The sequence below is a fragment of the Tyto alba genome, unplaced genomic scaffold (assembly GCF_018691265.1).
Source record: "Tyto alba isolate M040663 unplaced genomic scaffold, T.alba_DEE_v4.0 Super-Scaffold_33, whole genome shotgun sequence".
NCBI classification, from domain to species: domain Eukaryota; kingdom Metazoa; phylum Chordata; class Aves; order Strigiformes; family Tytonidae; genus Tyto; species Tyto alba.
Window position 1 is genome coordinate 7,599,091 of NW_024881308.1, and position 22,566 is coordinate 7,621,656.

Sequence of the window (22,566 nt, forward strand, 5' to 3'; positions counted from 1 at the left end):
TTTGATTAACTTGGACAGCTTACTAGACAATAGACAAGAATAAAAATTAATTCAAACAAATATTGGGTCTCACAAAGCCATTAGTGGCAAATGATGAATATCAAATCTCAGCTTCATCAAATGGATTTTCTTTAGCTAGATCCTAATTTGTGTGGACACATGCCCATTATGCTTGAAATTGGAAAGCATCAGATTATCAGAGAAGAGAAATATACTGCCCAAAGGACTTAGACAATTGCATCAGAAACAAGCAGGCTAGCGTAAAATAGAAGATGATAAATTTTTTAGGACCACCTTCTGAGCCTGCAAGATAATGTACTTAGGTTCTTCTGGATATGCATTATTGAAAGCAATTTGTGATCCAGATAACCATTAACAAAAAAAAAAAAAAAAAGTGACAACAACAAGATCTTCTGATCCTACTAATTTGAGTTACGTTTGTATTTGGTGGGGTTACTGCCATAGCAGGCTTTCTCACTGCTTTTGAGAAGAATGTGACATCTACAATACTGCAGACATGCAGTAATACTGATAAAAAAGAAGCATCTGTAAGAATACTGCCACACTGTTCTGATTAACTTCTCAGCTAGATGAATAAGTGTTCAAGTAACACAAAATGATTAACTCTACTGTTGTGTTCTGTTTCTTCTGTGAGATCTGTTTTCCAATTTTTCCCATCCGTACTAGAAATTTGATCCAGTAACCATCAAAAAAGACCACCAGACCATGCATATACTAGCTATTGTCTTTCAGATGATCCAGACTTTATACTCACTTACAAGCATATTTCTAATACAAAATTATTAATGTAAATTGGTTTGTGTTAATCACTTCTCCTAACTACAGACAGCATTTGGTAAATATAAGCTTGTTCAGTTAACAGAACAAAACTCAAACTCTGTTAGTTAATTTATTATTCCAAATCATTAGGCAAAGCATGTGTTTAATCTTCATCTCCTCTCTTCAACAATTAACATAGCATTGAATAACACAGTAGAACCTTTTCATACTAAGCGATTTTGGTCAGTAATTAACTACACATCTAAATGGACAATACCAAGAATAGTATGAGTATGTTAGGTAGCATTTAAGTAATTAAAATTAAAATTGTATATGTAATAAACGTCTGCAATTACACAAAAAAATTTGGGTAATTACATGGTGCAATAATCAGTTATGAATATAAACGTACTGCTTTGGCACGTAGCTTCCCAGCTTATACTTGCAATTGCCAGAAGCATAGTTTAGGTGTCTAGATGAAGACAGATAGGCAGGAATCTCGTATTTCCACAGAAACAGGAAGTTTGACATTTCAGTTGGAACTAACTTTTGCTGTCCTTGAATTGCATGCAGATGGGAAGTATTTTCTACATAAAGGTAGGTTTAAACTTTTGCTATTTGTTCTTCCTATCATTTTTCACACTGAAAAAAAAAGATAACTATTTCGAACCCAAGAATCTAGCCTCAAGGAAAAGCAGTGCCATACTTGAAAGCTAAAATTCTCTTTATGTTAGGCTCTTACCAAGTTCTACATCCTGATCATCAGTAAGAACAAGGATGATGTTTGGGCGGATGTTTCTGCGGTCTCTTTGAAATCTTCCCTTCAGACGCTGATTTAACAGGAAAGCTGAGTTTCCATCCAACACTGACAAAACAGTCATAATGAATAATCCAATGACAATACTATGCGGTGCCATATTGTGCTAATTTAGTGTTCTCTCTGAACAAGGTAGGTTAATGGCTTCTATTTCTTTTTTGTTTGCAGGTCTCCTATAAGGGAGAGGGAAACAAATATTTATTTATACCTTGACCCTCCTGTCCCCCCAAGGAACAGCAAGGTTCTCTCCAAAGAAGTAAAAAGCAATATACTCGAAATAATCTAACCCCTAAGGGGAAAAAAAAAAAAAAAAAAAAAAAAAAAAAGAAGCAAAACCAAACAACAAAGCAACTGAATGCTTTTCTAGTACGAGCTAGAAACAGATAGTTGAAAAATTCACAGTTCATAAGCCGTTACCAACATAGGGAATGAAGTTTTACTCTATGCTTAAATTTGGCAGCAAGTTCAAGGATTTAACAGAATATCAAACTCTTGCTTTGATACATATAAAAAGCTGTCTTCTTCCTTAATGTTCTGGGATGGTTTGAGATGACATTTTCGTTTACTGCATCAAAAATGCAGATGTTGAAGAAAAAAAAAACCACAACCACATCTATCCATATTTTTAAACACAAGTGGTAAAATTTACTGAGTTAACAACATTTGCAAATTCATAGAGGATCCTCAGATAGAAGACTTGTCTTACAAATTTCAGTAGAGAGCACAGCTGTCCAGATTTTGGAACCACGGTATGATACTGTTTAAGGTCCACTACAGCTTTGATGTTAGTGTGATATCCCTCCAGCATTTTTGTTGGGTTACAAGATTTTCTTTTTTTTTTTTTTTTAATCAAATGTGTTCATTAATAACAATAAAGGTCCATTACTGCAAATGCTGGGGAATGGACACACCAAAATGATTTGCACTGCCTATGAATTCTCTCCATCATAAATACAATGCCCCAAAATTGACTTGTTTGCAAAACAGAGCATGTGTAACTGGTACAGCTCCTGTTAATGAGCCAATAAAAAATTCTTAGCAATTCCTACAAGATTACAGAAAATGAATAAATGTGATGAAGAGTTTTTGAAATCACAGTTTTTCCTCAGTGATCTTCTGGTATAAAGGGACTTTCTCTTGCTTTTGGATGTCAAAATAAAAGTATGAAACTGTATTGAAAATATCAAGTACTAATTATTTCATCAGATCCAGTGATCAGTGAGTCAGTTTTTGATGAATTCCCTACTTGCTGTCTGACTTTTCCTGGACTGGTGCCAATGATCTCTTGTAATGCAGTGAAAAATCAATTAAAAAATGACACAAGGGAGACTATCTGCTTTTTGTAAAGACCAGAAATGCCTGAGTAGAAAGAACCTACCACAGTGTGTTTTACCCAAAGAAATACATTGGCTATTCTGTCCCTAAAGCCACTTGGGAAAACAGTTTTTCCTCCAGCAGATTATTTCATAGCCACATTATTACTTCATCTCTGCCAGCGTCTGTTCTTTGAGATAAACCTTGATTAAGAAAGTTCTCATGCAATAGCAAAACCATTGGTCTGAAAAATTATACTCAGCTTCTATGATTATTTAAGAAATGTATATTGAATTTTCATATAAGTCAACAGATATGTAGCTATAGTATGATGCAATATTTATTAAGGCTGCTTTCCAAAAATATACACTAATAGGGTTTTGAAGAAATGAAAAATTCTTCTTCCTTACTAGTCTCTCCAGTGAATTTCACAGGCAGGTGAAATTATCTTTTGTCATAGAAACTAAAAATTGATTTTAAATATCCTAGCACTTGTTCCAATGGGTAGGGAACGAGAAAAGTCCAACTTTCTAAGTTTACAGATACAGCTTTAATACCTCTGCTGCTTCTCAGAGATTTGTCAGGCTATAGCAGAAGGAACACCGAGAAGTCCTATCAATTTTCATTCCTTGTACTCAGAATTTCATCTGCAGCAGTACAACTGGGAAGAATCATGCCAGATTCAATCTGTTGCTACTGTCCAGAGTAGTCAAAAGCAGCTTGAGAGGCAAACCTGGATTTGTTTGAAAAGGGGAGGGGAAAAAAAAAAAAGAGTTAGTTTAGCAAGCACATACTCCTGGACACAGTCTTTTTGGGGGAGTGGTTACAGAAATGGCTTCTGCTCTTCAGAAGCGACTCCATATGTACCTCTGTTTAAAAAAAAAAAAAAAAAAACAAAACCAAACAAACCACACACAGACACAAAAAAACCCCAACAACTGACAGCACAGATGTTTTCATTACACACAAACATTTTTCTGAAGGTCCAAAATTTAACGTGGCTTTTTTCTGCTTTATACTAGCCAGTAGCTTGTCAGAATAATAGCATTTGCTGACTTTTCTTGCAGCATTCAGAAGGCTACCCATTCTTGGTTTTTCTGCTCATAACTACATTCACTGTAGAGTACTGTGCATATAGCAGTCTTCCTTGCATTCTTCTCACTTCTTCTAAACAAATGCATGGAAGTAACCTCATGACCTCATCGCTTCTTTCCCCTCTGCCTGTCTTTTCCTCAGTTTATTGCCCCTCACTCACTCCACTGTATCTAAAATTAGAAGTTGTCCCCAGCTTAGAGAGCTACTTATCTACCTGTAAAATACTTATAGGTGTGGAATAGCAGTTTATGTACATCCCCAAATGTTTTTTATCCACACATATATTTATGGTTAAAAGAATTAGTTATCTCAGAGAGGATACTGCGGGTGGAGGACAGAATTCCATGTCAAGCACAACAGGCACCTTCTAACAAACCTGTTATCTCTCTCTCAACCCCCTCCTCCATGAAGATTTTTCAACTACTCTGATGTGTTATGTTCCTATTATTATCAGGTAAGTACTGCTGGGAACCAACTCAAAGTATGTAATTATGTGCAAAACCCATACCAATAACTAGGTAAGAAAATTAAAGCAATTTTAGAAAATAACCTATTTCTTGAAGTGTGTATTCATAAAAGACAGACATGCCACAACTAACAGCATATTTGCAGTAAAAATCTAAGAGCCAGCTTTAAATAGTTCTCAGAATAGCCACAGAAGAGTCTCTCGCGTGGATTGCCAGTGGTCAAATACAGATTCATTTTCTTTAACCCCTGGTCTTCAATGAACTTCAGGGAGGAAATATGATGTAAAGTCTCTATTAACAGTTCTTTCCCCATTTCTGTCAACAAATTTAATCTCTAACTCTAGATAAAGCCAGAAGAGTTCCACAGCAGTGCCCCAGTCTGCCTTCACTTTTAATATAGCACCCTCTCCAATGATGCATTTTGATCTGAGTGGTACAGATGGTCCACTGCTTTATGTGCCTCTGCAGGCCACGCTCCAATATTAAAGATGCTTAATCTGTAGTGGCTCTCAGGAGAATTAGGTATGCCTCTTATTTTCTCCCAGATTACACGTATGAATTTGACAAGTCTGGTCACCCCTGTTTCATATTTAGCAAAGTGCTATCAGAAATTTATGAAATGTTCTTTAGCTGGGGCATCTAGCTGAGTTTTATTAAGCTTATGAAACCTCCTAGCAGACTGCTTTAGAGAAAGTCTGGCCCTCGTATTTTCTATGGTTTACAGTTGAGTTTAACAAGTCCCTGACTCCCTTCATAGCCTGAATTAGATGCAGCTGCCTCTTTTTGTTCTTAACTCCTCCTAGTATGGGGAATGAGAATAGAGCCAAACTTCATTCTCCTGTGTGGCAACATTGAACATTATACTAAGTTATATTATAAATGTTGAAGAGAGAACGCCAGACTTCAATACGTTCATTCTATTTATAAAAGAACAGAGCCAGGTTCTGTTCCCAAGTAGCATTTACACCAAGGAAAGACTTCTTTTTAATACTGTCCTCAGTAATTAATGTCAGTTCTTCAGCAGCACAGGCAGGATGCACAGGGGTGACTGGTGTCAGGTCTACCCCCAGATGGTATCTTTAACATGTTATTGATTAGTATTGCTCAGCACAGATGTAACAGGCACTGCGTGCAAAACCAGTAACAGTGCCCTGCACACAGTGACACTCCCAACCTTGCTAATGCAAGTCCAAGCACAACTATCCCATGCATAAGCCCAGTGCAACTTCACTCAAGTCAAATGTCATTCCATTATAATCAAGAGAAATAGTTGACTCTTCCTGTACAGAAGATACAAGGATTTGTTATGTTTGTATCAAATACTTAAATTAATCCTGCTTCTAGTCTACTTCTAGAAAGCTGTTTCTAGTTATGCTTACATTAACTGATTTTTTTTTTTTTTTAAATAAGCATACTACAAAATACTAAATAAAGAATTTGTATGGCAAGTTCAACTCGCCCAGCAGCCACCACAGAACAGGGTAACAATGTGTAAGCCACAGAGTGGAACTGAACAAGAAGGGAAAACTGGTTAGCAAGAAGCAATGCACACCTGCTCGAGATCCAGCTGGAGCCAAGACCAGGTGTATTATTTAAGCAGACATAGGTGTGCCATTTGTCCAATGTTTAAATTCATTGAAATACATAGTGCTGGAGCCATTCCCTAGCAACCAACCCAATTAAAACCACTTTGCCAGTTAAATGGATTCAGCGGTGCTGCTGTTCTTTTAACTCTTGAGTCACTCCTACACATCCAGGTCTGGTTACGATAACTCCTTTTTCACTGAAGCTGCCAGCCATCATCTGAAACCATTATATTTTGTCTGTAAGAGATGAACACATTTTTATATGGGGACTGGGAAGAATCTTGTTTGCAATCAAACAACATTCTCTGGGGAAGGCTGGTATCAACATTAATGCTGTAATCTAACAACATGCTATGCTTTCTTCTAGTTTTATACTTTCTGATTTTTTTTTCCCCAGGCAGTCAAAAATTTAAGAGAAATTACAAAATCAAACAAACCCTCAGCGTTAAATGTGACTTAAAGATTGTAGCTGTTGTGATTTACCTATACAAACTATGGCTGAAGTATTTTTATTTGCAAGTATCTACAATGTCTTCAGAAGTCATCAACAGACTTTCCAGACTTATTAGAGCACTGAATTACTATTCAGATGTGTTTTTCTGACTCATTTCCCTTATGCTAGTGAACTCTATACCAAAGCTAAATATTATTCACAGGGAAGCTTACTTGCATCACAGTATCTCTTCCCTATTCTGTAACTTTATTTTAAATAAAACTGATTTATAAATTAGTTATGTTTCCCCAAAACTTGATATTTTAAGAAGTGTTTTAAACAGTACAATATACTTTCCACAAATCCATACTGTTCTTTCTGTTCGCTGCTTGCATGTTATTAGTAGAGCTTCCCAGTAATACACACGTTAGTCCTCACATAGGTTAAATTGCTATTTGGATCCCTCAAATCCACAATAATAAACACGCTTTTCTGCACCACAGGCAATTATAACCCAAGAACAACTTGAAAGAGATTAAGAATTATTTCCCTATCATACTTGTTATCTTCACATATTTACAAATAATGAAGGTACACAAATACATTCTACCAAGTAAACAGAATTTTTTGTAGCCACATACAGGAAAAGAAAAAAAAAAAAAAAAAAGCAAACCAGAAAGCTGTGTCTATACATATGCAAACACATATTCATATACACACTACCCGGATACGCACAGTAATTTGCTAAACGAGAAGCTAAGTGCTATGGCATCAGTTGTCTTTGGAAACTCTTTTCCGTACAAGCCTCCCCCCCGGTGCCGGTGCGGCCGCCTCTCCCCGACCACGGGGATGCACCGAGTGAGAACCCCGCACCCCCCCGCACCCCCCGGCCCATGCCCTCCCCGCCCCCGCGCAAGGGGGGCGCGGCCCGATCCCCCCCCCCAGCAGGGATAACCGTCACCGGGCAGGCAGCAGGCTGGAGGCCGGGAGGGCCGAAGGGCGGGGGCGCTGCGGGGGGGCTCCGGCCGCGCCCGGCGGGGCTGGCCGGGGGCAGCGGGGCGCAGCTATCCCGGCGGCGGGACCGCACCGCAGCGCTTCTCCTCCAGCCCCCCGGCGCCTCTGCCTGCCCTCCCAGCCTCCAGCCCCCCCCTCCTCGTAACACCTCACTCAACTTCCCGCCCCGCCCGTTACCTATGCAGCAGGAGCGCGGCCAGACCTGCTCGCTGCCTGCTGCATTAGACCCTCCCCGCTATGGCAGCCTGGCTCGGCCTCCGGGAGCCCCCGCCGGGAGGGCATCGCCGCCCAGCCGCTCCCAGGCTCCGCGTCGTCCGCGGCCGGGGAGGCGAGACGGGCGGGCTCCAGCCGCCCCCTCAGCGCTCCCTGCGCGGGTAGCGCAGCCGCCGCCGCGCACTCACCCGCGGAGCCGGCGCTCAGCCGCGCCGTGCTGCGGCCGCTGCTCTCTCAGCCCGCCTGCGGAGCCCGGCGGAGCGGAGAAGCGCATCCTCCGGCCGTAGCGCCGGGCAGCGGCCGAAGCCCGTTTCCCGAACAAGCGTTCGGAGGAAGCGCTCGGGCGGCTGCTGCCCCCGCCTCTCCTTCCTCCTCGCCCTTCTTCTCCCTTTCCCGTTTAAAAAGTTCATTTACCTCGAGGATCCTCCTCCCAGGATTGACGCAATGCCCCGGCGGCGCGCAGAGAGGAAACCTGTTCCACCAGCCGCCGGCTCGTTCAAAGTCCAGCGGCGGCAGCGCGGGCTCGGGGGGGCAGCGGGGAGGCCACCGGGTGCACAAAGCCTTTATAGGTCAAGGGGGGTAGTCCGCTGAGCGGGGGGGAGAGAGAATTAATTGCCCCTCATGTTTTATGCTCCCCGACCGTTGGCGGGTGAGGGGCTGAGCCGGGCCCCGCGGCTGATCCCCCTCAGCGCTGCTGGGCGGAGGCGGGAGCGGCCGCGCCGAGACACCTGTGGGGGGCGAGCCCGGCCCCTAACGCACGGCTGGGGAACACGGGCCCTGTTCCACCGGTGCCGCTGAAATTAATATTCATTAGTAATTAAGAAAAGCTCGACCAAGCTCTTCGAGGTAGTGCAGGAGGTGCCAGTAAATTTTACCCCTGAAACTTAATAGTGGTTGGATAAATATCTAAATACGTAATATCTTAATTGGATTCTTTAAGGTCTTAAATATGTATTTTTCAAAGATACTGGTACATTAATATGTTATATTCTTACATTTTAAAAACATTAAAGCATTCCCATGCTGATAGTGTCACACATGCAACACAGGCTACCTCAGAACTTCTTGACACTTATTATTACACCTAATACTGACTTATCCATGGAGGAGGCCAAAGATCACAAATTCCAGTGTATCTGTAAGTTTTTATTTTGGATTTGCATCTTTAAAATCTGCATGAGAAAGCATACAGCTGAAAACAAAAAGAACTTCAAGCCACTATTTTTATCATAAAATGTTGCTACAGGGAAAATGGTTTATGTGGTTGAAAATGGACAGGATACAGTTCTCCTGTGCAAGAACAACAATCGATAGAAGAGGAGGAGTAAGAAACAGATTAGAAACAGAAGATTCTATCATTTCCCTACTCAGGTCAAAATACACACTTACACAGCTGCAGGACCAGCAAGGAAATGTAATGGTTCCTGAAAATGCTATAGGCAAATAACTAGCTGTAGTTTGAAGGAAAAAAGCCAAAGCAAAAGAGACTCACAGAATAAACTATAGAGTTTTAGAAGTAAATATTTTGAAAAGCAATGCAATACGTATATATGAATACTTCTGTTCCATCTATGATTTATTTGGATTTTTGCTTTAAAACAAGCATTGCCTCCAATGACCTAATTCAGACTTTGGTGGAGAAGGCATCTTGAACCTGTTTTCATTGTTTGCTACTGTGTTTCTACACATACGCTGACCCAAAACTGGTTAAAAATGAAATGGCAAAATTCCTCCAAATACAGGTATGTCACTACTAAGGTACCAAGTGTGCTCCTATATGAACAGGAATAAACAATACAAGTGAAGCACTTTATGTCAGTACAACTGCGTCCACACTAGGGGCTGCAACAGTCTAACTGTATTGGGATAAATAAACGGCTCCCTAACAGGGAGTTACACTAATACAAAAGCTGTGTGTAAAACAGGAGCTACATCTTGCTAACATGTTGATAAAATTGTTATATTGCTTTCTGAGATAACAGCTGATCTTTTGCTATCGACTTTCATCTGCCAATAACACATTTACGATTTTTACAACACACCTGCAAGTTACAAGGTTCTGATTTTGCACATTTTAGACATGAATTAGTGTCAGCTGAGTCACTCAGAGCCAGACTTTCAGCAACAAGGCTGAGAACAGAACCAGGAACCAAGCACTCTTCCGTCCTAACCACAGGCCAACAGTTTGCCATCTGCAATGTACAATCTCTACAAACTATTTCTAAAGGAACTGTGAACAGTAACTACACCAAGCCAAAAGAAAATAGTTTGCTACACAGTGGTCCACATTTCAAATTGGAGAAGAAATTAGGCAAGCTCCCTGTTTAAAATGTAATTTTTCTAGAGCACTGTAAGTGGGATTTCCATTATAAGAAACACATGGCCTAATGTAAAGCTATACTGTGAATTTTCATTAATATAAACTACAAGCAACAAAGATAGTAAAACTAGTATTAGTGACATTAGTATAGCAAACTAAATTTGATTTAACAACACTGGAAAAATCTGTTGCAATAGATCACTCATTTCAACAAAAGGGTGCATTCACCTCACAGTGAGCGCATGTAATTTCCATCAATGTTAGTGGGAGTTATGCAAGTGCATTAAGCGGATAATACACCCCCTGGTCTGAGACAGCCTTGCAAAGTGAAAGGTGCTTCCTCTTGAAGAGAATGGGGTTTCCATCTCGTGCATTTCAAAAGAACTTGCTCTGGCGCTGTTACAGAACAGGGTGGATAACAACTATTATGCATACTTGGTGAATGGTTTCCAAAGTTAAAGCAGTTTAGTGATTTCAGCTAGTTTTCCTATAGCCAACAATGCAAGTGATTTGGATGTATTTAAAACACTGTGGTTTATTTGATGTCTAGGGCAACAAAATCATGTGAAATTACTGGTAAAACAAGAAGGTCTGAAAGCCTACTGGTGCAATGGGGAAGGAACTTTGTAGGTTTCTACTTTTTAAAAACTAACTCCTTTCATTCACTACCTGGAAAGGACTTCATTGGTGTAGATGTATCATCACAACTGATCAGGAGTTCAAAAGGTAAAATGAAGAAGCAAGGTCATTCCCTTTCACTCCCACACTAGAGCTTTTTCACTGTGCATCACCAAGTAAACTTCAGATCTCCCTCACAGTATGTCATTGAGCAGCTAAGAGTTATTTTGCTGTACCTCAGATAACAAATGTTGCCTATTATCTAAGTAATTTGTCTAAAAAAAAAAAAAAAGTCATAGGGCATACCTATTAAAATTAGAAGAAAGCAGACATGCAGGCATTTCTTTAAATATCATCACACATCTATCTGCATTGTTAGGCATATAAATCCCTCTGAAAATTTAATCTACAGTTTCTCTGTCCACTTTACTCTCAAGTAGTGTAGCACAGAAAAATATATTGAACAATGCATGTTGGACAGTTAACTAGCCCATGGATTTGCACATACAGGGGAACCACTTTGATCCAGTTGGCAAACAGTGGGGACCCGCAACATTATCTTTGAATCAGTTCTGAGACAACAGCTGAAACTCAAGGGTGTAACAAGCACTCAGGGGAATTGTCCCCCCATAATGGAGCTCAATAGGAAGAGCAGCCTGTCAGCAATACAGAGATGCAACTTCTGAGAAATGAAAAGACAGTCAGAGAGAGTCCAAAGTCATTAAAACCACACTCCAAAAATAGCAGGTAGGCAACATCCTGTGCAAGGCATGTCTTCTTCACTGTTGCCAAATATATTGTTTCCAGAGCTCAAATATTGTTCTTTTCTCATGTTACATGAAATAGAGAAGGAGGGCTGGCTTTCATATTTTTACATACTTCAGGCAATGCTTTCCAACTTCTTCAGGCTTGCTAATCTTTATAGTAAGTCATCATATGTAAACCTCTCAAACCATTAGTCATTTTGTTTTCTCCTCTCTACTTTCATATTTTTGAATGTATACAGACATGATCTGAACCATCTTTAAAGACCTGGAAATAAAGCCTGCAACAGAACATGAGTTTCATCTCCCTTGCTTTCCTCAGTGTATTTACAGTAATGAGTCCAGAGTTATACTAATTACACTGGCCAGAGCCCTCATGGCAGTATAGAGTTTAACTTTTTACTTCTTTAAACAACTGCATTTCAGTTGCATAAAATGTGTAAATACTGCTTCAACAACAAATCAGAATGCTATTAGGAAGGCATAAACAGCACAATATGATCCTCTCCTTGATCTCTCACATTGCATGTGTTTTATATCACAGACTCCAGCTCAATATGATTTTATGGGTAATTACTCCACTTTTATCTTTTAAAGTCAAGTTGCACTTTCTATAAATACACAGTCACATTATGGGGAAAATGGTTTATATGTTTTGAGGTACTACTAAAATGGAAGAGGGGAAGACAGTCAAGAAAAGTAAAGGAAGGAAAATTTCACCTTGCTTGCTTGATCCAAATATTAAGCTAACAAATACATTATACTGTTCTGTGTTAAAACAAATACTAAATATATAAGTATACTGTAAGAATTTAGTTACAACTGAGTTTACAATGTGTCAACAATATGATTCTATTTTAAGATTAATCAAATAAATTTTGATCATAACTCACAACAGTGGATGCAAGTTACCTAGGAAAATACTGAAGCTGCAAAGATGATGAGGAAGTTGTAACAGTAACAAAAGTAACACCACAGTGCACTGTTAAAAGTGATAGCTTATCTATTTGGACAACACAGTCAAACCAAATCTTTCCTGGAAAGCCAAACAGAAGTTCATAAGAAAACACTATTAGAATTATCCTGAAGTTCACATACACAATTAATATGTGTTCTGAGCATTAATATTATTAATAAGGCTCAAAGATGCATCTGAAGATCTATAGAGACGATTTAAATTCAGTGAACCATTGCTGGTTACACAGCCTCTATAAAGAAAAGAGAACAGTAATGAAAAAAGCACGCTTCTTTTTTCCTCATTTATAAATTACCCATAGAATGGTTGCTTGTAAGTCAGCAATGATTTAATAATTTATTTTAATAAAGATTTTTTTCTTTTCATAAAGCATTCAGATTTTGGTTTGGTTTTTGTTTTTGTCTTTACATTCTAATCTAATTTTCCCCTATAGGCTTTCAACACATTTTAGTATGATGCTCAGGCTGCCTTGTGTTCTGATACCTGGGTGTTGAAAATGTATGGATATGGAGCAGTGGGACAATAATCAACTGAACATGCTTTAACTAACGATTAGCTGCAATCTCAGCAGAAGTTGGTATGTGATGCAAAATGTGAAAGACTATTATATTCACTTTTACTAAAGCTCCTCTTTGAGAAGTCAGTAGCCACTGCCCTTATTTAACTAACATTTCCTAAGAAAGCAGTAATGAGAAAATACTCTGTGCCTATCTAAAAAAAAAAATGCTCTGATTTGAAAGTATTAGAGCAGAAAAATGTATAATCAACTGATACAGGATGGGTAGAGCACCAGGCCTCACCTTAGTATAACACTACAATGTCCGCTTTTTTCTGTGGCCTGCTGTGCATTTAATGTTAGTCGAGGATCTCTCCGCGCGACCACACCATCTCCATCTATTTCCGACAGAGCACTGCTGGCACCCTGAGCTGTGACCTTCACATCCCGCCTCGGAATAGTTCCCAACCTGGAGCAGGTATCCAGTGTATGTTAAGTACTCTTCCTCGCATAAAGGTTTGGTTTGAGGGTTTTAGGTTCGGGTGAATTTGCTGCATTTACAGCAGAAATACATACACTTACAAAGGCCTATTCTGTAGGCATGAAGTCCAAAGGGATGCAACTGGACTTCACCTCCATTAGGAAAGCTACAGCTTACTGTTTACTTCCTCTGCTTTTCACTATGTCTTCTAATTATTGCTGTTTAGCAGTTCTCCCTGTCTACCTCAAATACTTTTAATAATAATATAGATATCTGGATTTGACCGGATGTTTATATATTCTGAGATTGACTTCAAATGCACAATTTTAAGAAATATTAGGAAAAAAGATTACACAACTGCCAGCATTTCGTACACACGAAGAAAACTAAGTCATTTTCTTGTTTGGTTGCCTCAATAGTACAAGTGAGGCAAAGCTTATGGTGGGATGTTGATACCTGTTATTAGATCGACTGCTACACGTGGGAAGGAACAGACACACCCTCAGGCATATCAAGCACTTCTTCAGGTCTGAAATAGAAGCAGCAATCTTCAAAGCTAAACTGCTCCATGTTTAACTAACGTGTTAATCAAGCCATCTGAAAGAAGAGTAGTTCACATCTCTGATACAAGGCGGTGAAAGAGGAGACAGCTTGGTCTGTTAAAACAAAGAAGTAACTCATCTCCTGAAAAACATAGACTTAATACTGAGGTGGGGATACAGGAGAAATCAGAAGAGAGGTTAAGAAAATTGTAATACCTATAAAACCAGTATCTCTAATAGGTCTATAATTTTTACCTTTTAACGGAGCCATGAATTTTAGTATTGAGGCTTATATTTTGAAGGTGCTTTGTAGATGTCCCTTGAGGTTCAGCACTGATTCATCAGAGAGAGTGCAGTTACCCTGTGAGAAACGCTCACCTACCAGTCATTGGCATCTCTCACTTATCAATCATCTGCAAGGACCTTGGGGGTTTCTTGACTCACTTTCGGTAGGGTCATTTGGTGCATTTGTTTATGCAGGTTATTTACTCTGGGGACTATGGAGATATAGCAGCAACTAGATATGCAGTTTTGATAGTGTTATGGTAGCTTCATTACTCTCAGTACAGGTAACGTGCAGTCATTTGAAAGATTTAATGCATACACTATGTGTTCTTAAAATATAAATTATTATATATTGGAAAAGTTGCTTTTTAGTAAAAAAAATCAACAATTTCGTGTTTTGTTTTGGTTTTTTTCCCCCAGATGTCACAAGGGCAGAGATCATTTATATAATATCTAAAGGACACTAGAGCCATCCAAATTTTTCTACTTCATTCAAGATGAGAAAAATACTGAAACAGGAACATGTCCCACCCCTGCTAAGGAATGCTTTACTTTCATTTCCAGAAAGTTAAAAATAGAGTTGAATCTACATGTGAGCTTTAGCATCACTCCCCTACCTTTGGACTTTACAATCTCCTATAAGGAAATAACAATTACAATTCCTGTGTGCAAGAAAACCTAGATCATGACTACAATTAACTGCCATTATGCTATTAACAGCCACTGACTCAATGTCTGAAACGTGCCTTGCAGCCCTGTTTCTTCCTCTTCTCTTGTGTTAAAATTTCTTTATTACGTTTGTATAAATAGATGTGATTTTTGTTCATCTTTCAAAAATTTCAGGTTGATTATAGAGTTGTCTAAAGTGCTAAAAATAAGTCTTCAGCTACTGTCTGTGTTCAGAGTCCTGTACAATTAGATTCTCCTTTCATACTTTATATAACAAGATAAAAGATTCCAATTCTGTAATCTGACTACCATCCTGATCTTCTACCTAATTATCTTAGTTTCAACCTTTTATTTTCATTCTATCACATAAGTACCCATTGGAGGTGATTTATATCTGTTTTCTTCATGTGCACAGCTTATTACAAGATCCAACTGAGCTCCTTTGCTATTCAACACTGTCACTTTGAGTTATTATTTGTAATCATAATTTCTCTTTTCCTCTGAGAAAAACACTTAGCTCTATGTCATTTTCTCTAGATTCACAAGCAGCATCCTCTCTATTTGCCGTTTAAAAAAACCCTAACTCATCATCATTGTAGGAGCATCACTGGCTACAGCTATATTTGGCAAAGAACAAATTGAGCCTGATTGGTCTCTCTAAACCTCGTTTTGATTTTTATTTTTTTATTTATTTATTTTAAACATCACAGCTGCCCTTTCTGGCTTAGAATATGTATTATTTCTGATTTCAATCATTCATTGAAAATTAGGTCTGATCCTGAATTCAGAGAGAATTTTACTACTAACCGTAGTAGAAGCACAGTTTGTATTTCTACCATTGCAAAACTTCTGCATTTTCAGTGAGCAACAAATTACAGGTCAGATATCTTACATATAGTAAGTCTCATTTACACACCTAAGATGGAATTAATTGATTTTTCAGAATTGGTTAGCACCGACAGTAAACAGTTCTGAAAATTTATGTAGCTTTCCTTAGGTTCTGAAATTGTAGCCAAACACTCTTGACATTCAGCAATGCAACCTTTTTATCTGCACTTTGGTTAGCTTTACGTTATTTGTATGCCTCATCACTCTCATGGTTGATTACAGCAATAACTCTTGAAAAACTTGTTAGTCCCAAAGTAGAACAGAGATCAACTACCTTCCCTGTCAAATAGGAGTGTCTGACATGAGAATATCTGAGTGTATTTCTTCAGGAATTGAAGAAACTATTTTTCAAGACAAGACTGAATGCTCTTAGTTGGAAAAAGTACTTACCATACACCAAAAAGTTGATGTGTACACTGTACATACAAAGAAATTTGTTAAAATGAGATTTTAAATTTAAAAATCTATTTTTACAGATTTGGCTCTTAGGCTTTTCTGAGCAAAACGTTCCTATCAAGTCATCACACAGATTTTTAGCAATAATAGTGGTAAAACCAAAAAACATAACTACTATCCTCAAGTATGAAGGATGGTAAAGCACCAATCAATATTTACAGCTCAGTATTAAAATTCTTTGGATTTTGTTTACTAGAAAAGAAATAGGTCAAGAGAAAATTCAGGCTTAATAATTTCCAGATGAATGGATTTTTAAAAGGCCAAATCTTTTGTTAAGTAAAGTAGAATGTTTTATCCGAAGAGCTCTGGCTATAGTAGCAAGTAATTCCAAGGCAGATTTCCTACTCACCAGCAGAATTTTGGCTTTCATATTTCTCAATGCACAGAAGATCACACACCAAATTTTGCTCTGACTTGCATCAGTTTAATACAGAGTAACTGAAACAGCCTAGTATGTTTTACGAAGAAGAAAGTATTTTAAGTGAACAAAAAATATTTCACCAAAAGCACCATGACACACTTGCTAAATGAGAATCTATTCAATACTCCCAGTTTTATGATTAAAACCTCTAAAATGCCTAAGGCAATTTTAATTTTTTAAAAACTATCTTGCGCATAAAATTCTTGCAAAACATCACAGTTCCAATATCCAAGATACAGAAAAAGAAGAAATATATGCAAATAATATCCCAGTCTCAGGCTCATCAAGTTAAAATCAAAATGAGTTATATCAGGTAGCACCTGTTTAGAATGCTTGCTTTTAAATGCTGCATGAATTAGTAGATATTTGAAACTTAAAGCAGTGTATCATCTGCCAGAAGGAAGCTGATAACACTTCAAATGCTAACAACAGTGGAAAACATGTTAATTTTTTATGGACAGTAATATCTCTCAAAATAAAAAAAAATATTAAAAACCATCTTTACTTGAACCATATTAAAACTGAATGATTAGAAGTTAGAAGTAATATTTCATCAATTTGTCCAGATCTTTCAACATATTGTTTATGCCCTACAAATAGACTGTGAAAGACATTTCACTAACAACTATCATAAAGTGTTGTCTCAAAAAATAACATGTTTATTATTACTTATTTTTTAATGTAGACAGATATCTAGTCTATTAAAACTCAAAACAGTCAAAGAAAAAGCACCCAAATAAGCTTTCAAAATATGAAACTACTTCTGTTTAAAAATAGGATGTGGAAAGAAAAAAAAGGTACCATCTTCAAAGTGTTCTTGGATTTCAGTCAGCAATTTTTCAAAACCAGCCTGAAGAGCATAGAGATGAATGATAGATATTAATTTGATATATTCAGCTATGATTTTTAAAGACAAAAATGTTAAGGTTGGAACCTTCTCCTCCCAGCTAACTCTTCCTCCTGCTCCTCCCTCCACCAAATAATTCCCCTTTCTTATCCCACTGTTAGAGATATGCCAAAAATAAACCCTTGGATCTGAATTCTAGATAGGCAAGGGTCAGAATTTCTATCTTGCAGCTTTTCCTAAAAATCAGCCAATTCCATACACCACCACCATCATCCCCACCCTCACCCCCACCCCCCCCCCACCCACCCACCCCCCAAAAAAATAAAAAGTTCCCATTTGGAATTTAAATCACAAAGGTTAGTATTGTTTCGGAGTTGTTTTAGTTTAGTGATGTTTTGTTTTGTTTTGTTTTTTATGAGGCATGTGTTTTTGATCACAAATTTTAGTTTAGAACAAGATTTTGGGGTTGAGCCTCTTCCTTTGCAGCTCAGTGTAAATTCAACCTCTATCAGTATATGAACTGTGCATATCAATCATCCGGAACAAGCCCATACAGAATTGCCTGGATGACACCAGGTACTTTAAAAGAAATTCTGCAGAGAGAAACAGGAAAGCTATTCCAGAGTTTCTATTACAGACTGTCAGACCCGAGTATAAGGTGTGAACAGACAGCCATTTCCTACTGTATTTGATCTTTTGCAATCCAAACCCCAAGCCTGCTCTTTGGCTGACACTGCAAAACAGTGAGATGACATCTGCATCATGACACTACATTATCATACGGCAGTGTAGTTCAGATTTGAGGTTATTTTGCAGTTAAATTAAACTTGACTATCTTTGGGGTTTTTTTCTAGATGAAAATATAAAGTTATAACTCTGTTAGATATTTAGCTTAACTGGTTTCACATATCTTACATTCTCTAAGAGTAACTTCTTATCTAGTGCTTTTCATAATTAGATCTCAAAGGGTTTTACAAATTAGGTGTGGAATATTTGTTATATTGATTGATAAACTGAGCTGTAAAAAGGTAAAATGACTTACTCAAGGTCAATTCAACAGGTCGGTGACCCATCTAGAAACAGACATCCTGGGCTCCAAAATACTGTTCTATTTTCTAGGCTAGCAGTTTCCAATTTGAAGCCCGTGGACCTCTGAAGCTCCACAGATTAAATCGCTAGGCTACATAGAGATTTTGAGTTGCTATGCAGAATGTTACAGGAGCTTGACTCCCACAAATTAAAGGGCCCTGACGTTATCCACCTGAGAGTGTTAAGAGAGCTGGCTGATGTCATTGCAAGGACACTCTCCATCTTTGAGAAGTTGTGGGGACTGGGGAACATCCCAGAAGACTGGAAGGCAGCTAATGTCACCTCCATCTACAGAAGGGCTTAAAGGAAGATCCATGAAATTACGGGCCCATCACTCCTACTCCAATCCCTGGGAATGCTATGGAACAAATCCTCCTGGGGGCTACGGCAAGTCAAATGAAACACATGATTGGGAAAAGCCAGAATGAATTCACCAAGGGCAAATCGTGCTTGGCAAGCCTGATCGCCTTCCATGACAAAGTGACCTGCTCGGTCGATGTGTGGTGAGCGGTGGACGTTGTCTACCTGGATTTCTCCAAGGTTTTTGATACGGTTCCCCACAGTCTCCTCCTAGAGAAGCTGATGCATCACGCCCTGGACAAGGGCTCTGTGCGGGGGGTGGGAACAGGCTGCCAGGCTGCACCCAGAGGTGGGGGGAAATGGCTCCTTTTCAAACTGGCAACCTGTCATGGGGGGGGTCCCCCAGGGATCCATACTGGGCCCAGCACTGTTCAGTATCTTCATAAGGGATCTGGATGATGGGATCAAGTGTACCCTGACGAAATTTGCTGAGGATACCAAACCGAGTGGAAAAGTGAATACTTGGGGAGAGCCACCCTGCAGGAAAACCTGGATAGGCTGGAAGGGTGGGCTAACCAGAACCTTATGAAGTTCAACAAAGACAAGTGTAAGGTCTTGCACTTGGGAAAACGTAATCCAGGAGTGCAGCACAGGCTGGGATCTACCTGGCTGGGGAGCAGCTCTGTGGAAAGGGACCTGGGGGTCCTGGGGGACAACCAGCCCAACAGGAGTGAACAGTGGGCTGCTCCTGCAGCAAAGAAAGCCAACAGGGTGCTGGGTTGCATTAACACAAGGGCATCAGCAGCAGAGATAAAGAAGTCATTATCCCACTCTACTCAGCACTTGTCAGGCCACACCTGGAATACTGTGTTCAGTTTTGGCCACTGTTAAGCAAAAAAGATGTGAACAGATGGGAGAGGGTCCAGAGAAGGGTCACAAAGATGATCAAGGGATTGGGGAGCCTGATGTATGAGGAAAGGCTGAGAGAACAGGGTTTGTTCAGCCTGGAGAAGAGAGGGTTTAGAGGAGACCTTATCACCATGTTCTGGTATTTAAAGGGTGGCTACAAAGAAGATGGAGACTCCCTTTTTACAAGGGATCACATGGAAAAGAGGAGGGGTAATGAGTGCAAGTTGCTCCTCGGGAGATTCTGATTGGACACAAAAGGAGAATTTTTCACAGTGAGAACAGTCAGCTGCTGGGGAGATTATTCCAGTGAAATGGTGAATTCCCCAACACTAGACACTTTTAAGATTCAGCTGGACAAGGTGCTGGGCCATCTTTTCTAGACCATGCTTTTGCCAAGACAGGTTGGAACAAATGATCCTTGAGATCCCTTCCAACCTTGTATTCTATGATAGTATGTAATCATTTGCTTTGCTTACTATAGTTTCTATACATGAATCAGAACCTACCAACTATCCTGTGCTAACAGCTCTCCTTGATACTCCATCACATGGAATATCTTTCAGATTACTGTTGCCAATCAAGCTCTCAGAAAAATATGCTCTGAATTGTCACCCACTTACATAACTACATCAATAATATAAGGCTATAGGCAATCCACACTTAAAGAATGCTATTGAGGAGCAAAACCCTATGAGAACTGCCTATACTTTGGAGAAGCCTACAGGAAAAACAAGGTACCTATGTGTGTGCACATGCACCCGTTGAGTGTCAGTCAATGTATGCTCCAGCACTTACTGCAGTGGGCAATAGGCACATATGTTTCTGGGGGGAAGGATTAGGCAGAGGAAGGTGGAGAGGAGAAGGACAAGGGGAATGGTGGGATACAATGTCCAAGGAGATAAAAAATTTCCCATGCAACACACAGAGCTATACACCAACTGGTATTAAAATTAAAACAGAAATACTCCTTAATGCAACGTTAGTAAAGCAGTTTATCCTTTTTATATCTGGTATTCTGGGCTGTCTAAAGACTTGAGTAGGCACTTCCATATTGGTGACACAATGCTCACATGTTCTATTGCTCAAGAACCATGAAGTAAATGGTTAGAACACGAAATTTCAAAGAATAAGTAAATCACTAGACTTCTGCTATAATCACGTAACTTCAGGTACTTATAATTTATCCAAGCCCTGTCCAGTTTGTGAGGGGGAAAAAAAGCAAGTAGGAAAATACCAATGTATTTATGATGGAAAGTCATGATTCAGGATCTTGCTACAACAGTCAATAGGCAGTCTGTTTACTTTGATCCCCTAAGGATCTGTATTGGGTTTGGCTGGAATAGTGTTAATTTTCTTCACAGTAGCTAATCTGGTGCTATGATTTAGATGTGTGATGTGAACAAGTGTTGGCAACACACCGATGTTTTAGTTATTGCTGGACAGTGCTTACACAGCATCAAGGCCTTTTCTGCTTCTCGCACTGCCCCACCAGTGAGCAGGCTCAGGGTGCACAAGAAGCTAGGAGCAGGGGGATGCACAGCCAGGAAGCTGACCCCAACTGACCAAAGGGATAGTCCATACCATATAACGTCATGCTCAGCAGTAAAAAGCCGGGGGAAGGAGGAAGGGAAGACATTTGGAGTTACGGAGTTTGTCTTCCCAAGTAACCATTACGTGTGATGGAGCCCTGCTTTCCTGGAAATGGATAAACACGTGCCCGCTGATGCAAAGTACTTGAATGAATTTCTTGTTTTGCTTTGCTGGCACACATAGGTTTTACTTTACCTATTGAAGTATCTTTATCTCAACCCACGAGTTTTTGCTTTTTTTATCCTTCCTATTCTCTCCCACATCCCACTGCGGGGGAGTGAGCAAGTGGCTGTGGGGGGCTTAGCTGCCTGATGAGGTTAACCCACAACAGGATCACAGGCACAGAGCTCAAGAACAAAAAAGACAGAAAAAAAATTTGCAGCCAAGCGTTCAACATCCAGAAGAAAGTATCACATTCCAACTGAGTCCCTTTCATCAGTCCTTAACTGATGTTTCTGCTCTAAGAGATCTTAAGAGACTAAAATGTTTATTAAAACTTAAGCATTATGCAGATTTGTCTGTTGCAGAGTTACTAATAGGCAATGGTGATAACTCACAAAATTTGCATAGCTATACTAGGTTTGTACCTAACTGCAAACTGCCTTGAGGATGCTGACACATATGTGTCATGCACACTCTCTTCAAATCATTGAGACACTCCACTGCTTCTAACAGCATCTGAAGTTAGAAAGCACCGCTCATCAGTTTTTACTCGTGATCAAATCTGAACATCAGAGAAACCTCAAGGGCTTGTTTTGACTTTTAAAAACACTTCTTTCTTAGAATAGAACATTTTTCTTCAAGTAGCACGTATTTTCTTTCCTTTCCAACAACCTCTACAAGTTCTAATTTTCCACATACATTCCCAGTTGCAAGTATGTGGCCGACAAATCCAGAGGTACAAATCACAAGTTGAGTGACAGAATAATCTTTGCTGCTGGAACCATGATTTAAAAAAAAAAAAAAAACAAAAAAAAAAACACAAAGAAACAAAACCAAACAAATAAAAAACAAACCTAACCAAACAAAACAAACCAAAAAAACCCAACCACAAAACCTGAATGGATTAAATCAATAACAGAAGGGCTGACTTTAAGCCATTCTGCTAGTTCAGACACGTTCAAAAACATTGTTGGGGTAACTTCATCCCAAGAGACTCTGTGCTAGATCAGGTATCACTTCTCCCATAGTTCACA

The 22,566-nt window shown here is 39.3% G+C and overlaps 1 protein-coding gene across 9 annotated transcripts in view; it reads right to left on the reverse strand.

Moving 5' to 3' along the window:
- SULF2 (sulfatase 2) overlaps positions 1-22,566 on the reverse strand; it is a 167,277-nt gene that overhangs the window by 64,138 nt on the left and 80,573 nt on the right. For 5 of the 9 annotated variants that reach the window (XM_042800836.1, XM_042800837.1, XM_033003690.2 and 2 more), the window contains exons 2-3: positions 3,469-3,644; positions 1,523-1,770 (exon numbers count right to left, since the gene is read on the reverse strand). In XM_042800836.1, coding sequence (XP_042656770.1) covers positions 1,523-1,697 — 175 coding nt within the window. In that variant the 5' untranslated portion in view covers positions 1,698-1,770; positions 3,469-3,644. Of the gene's footprint in view, positions 1-1,522; positions 1,771-3,468; positions 3,645-6,025; positions 6,044-7,683; positions 7,778-7,907; positions 8,102-8,133; positions 8,398-22,566 lie in introns of those variants that run through there. The other 4 variants (XM_033003688.2, XM_033003689.2, XM_042800835.1 and 1 more) reach the window with 4 other exon arrangements.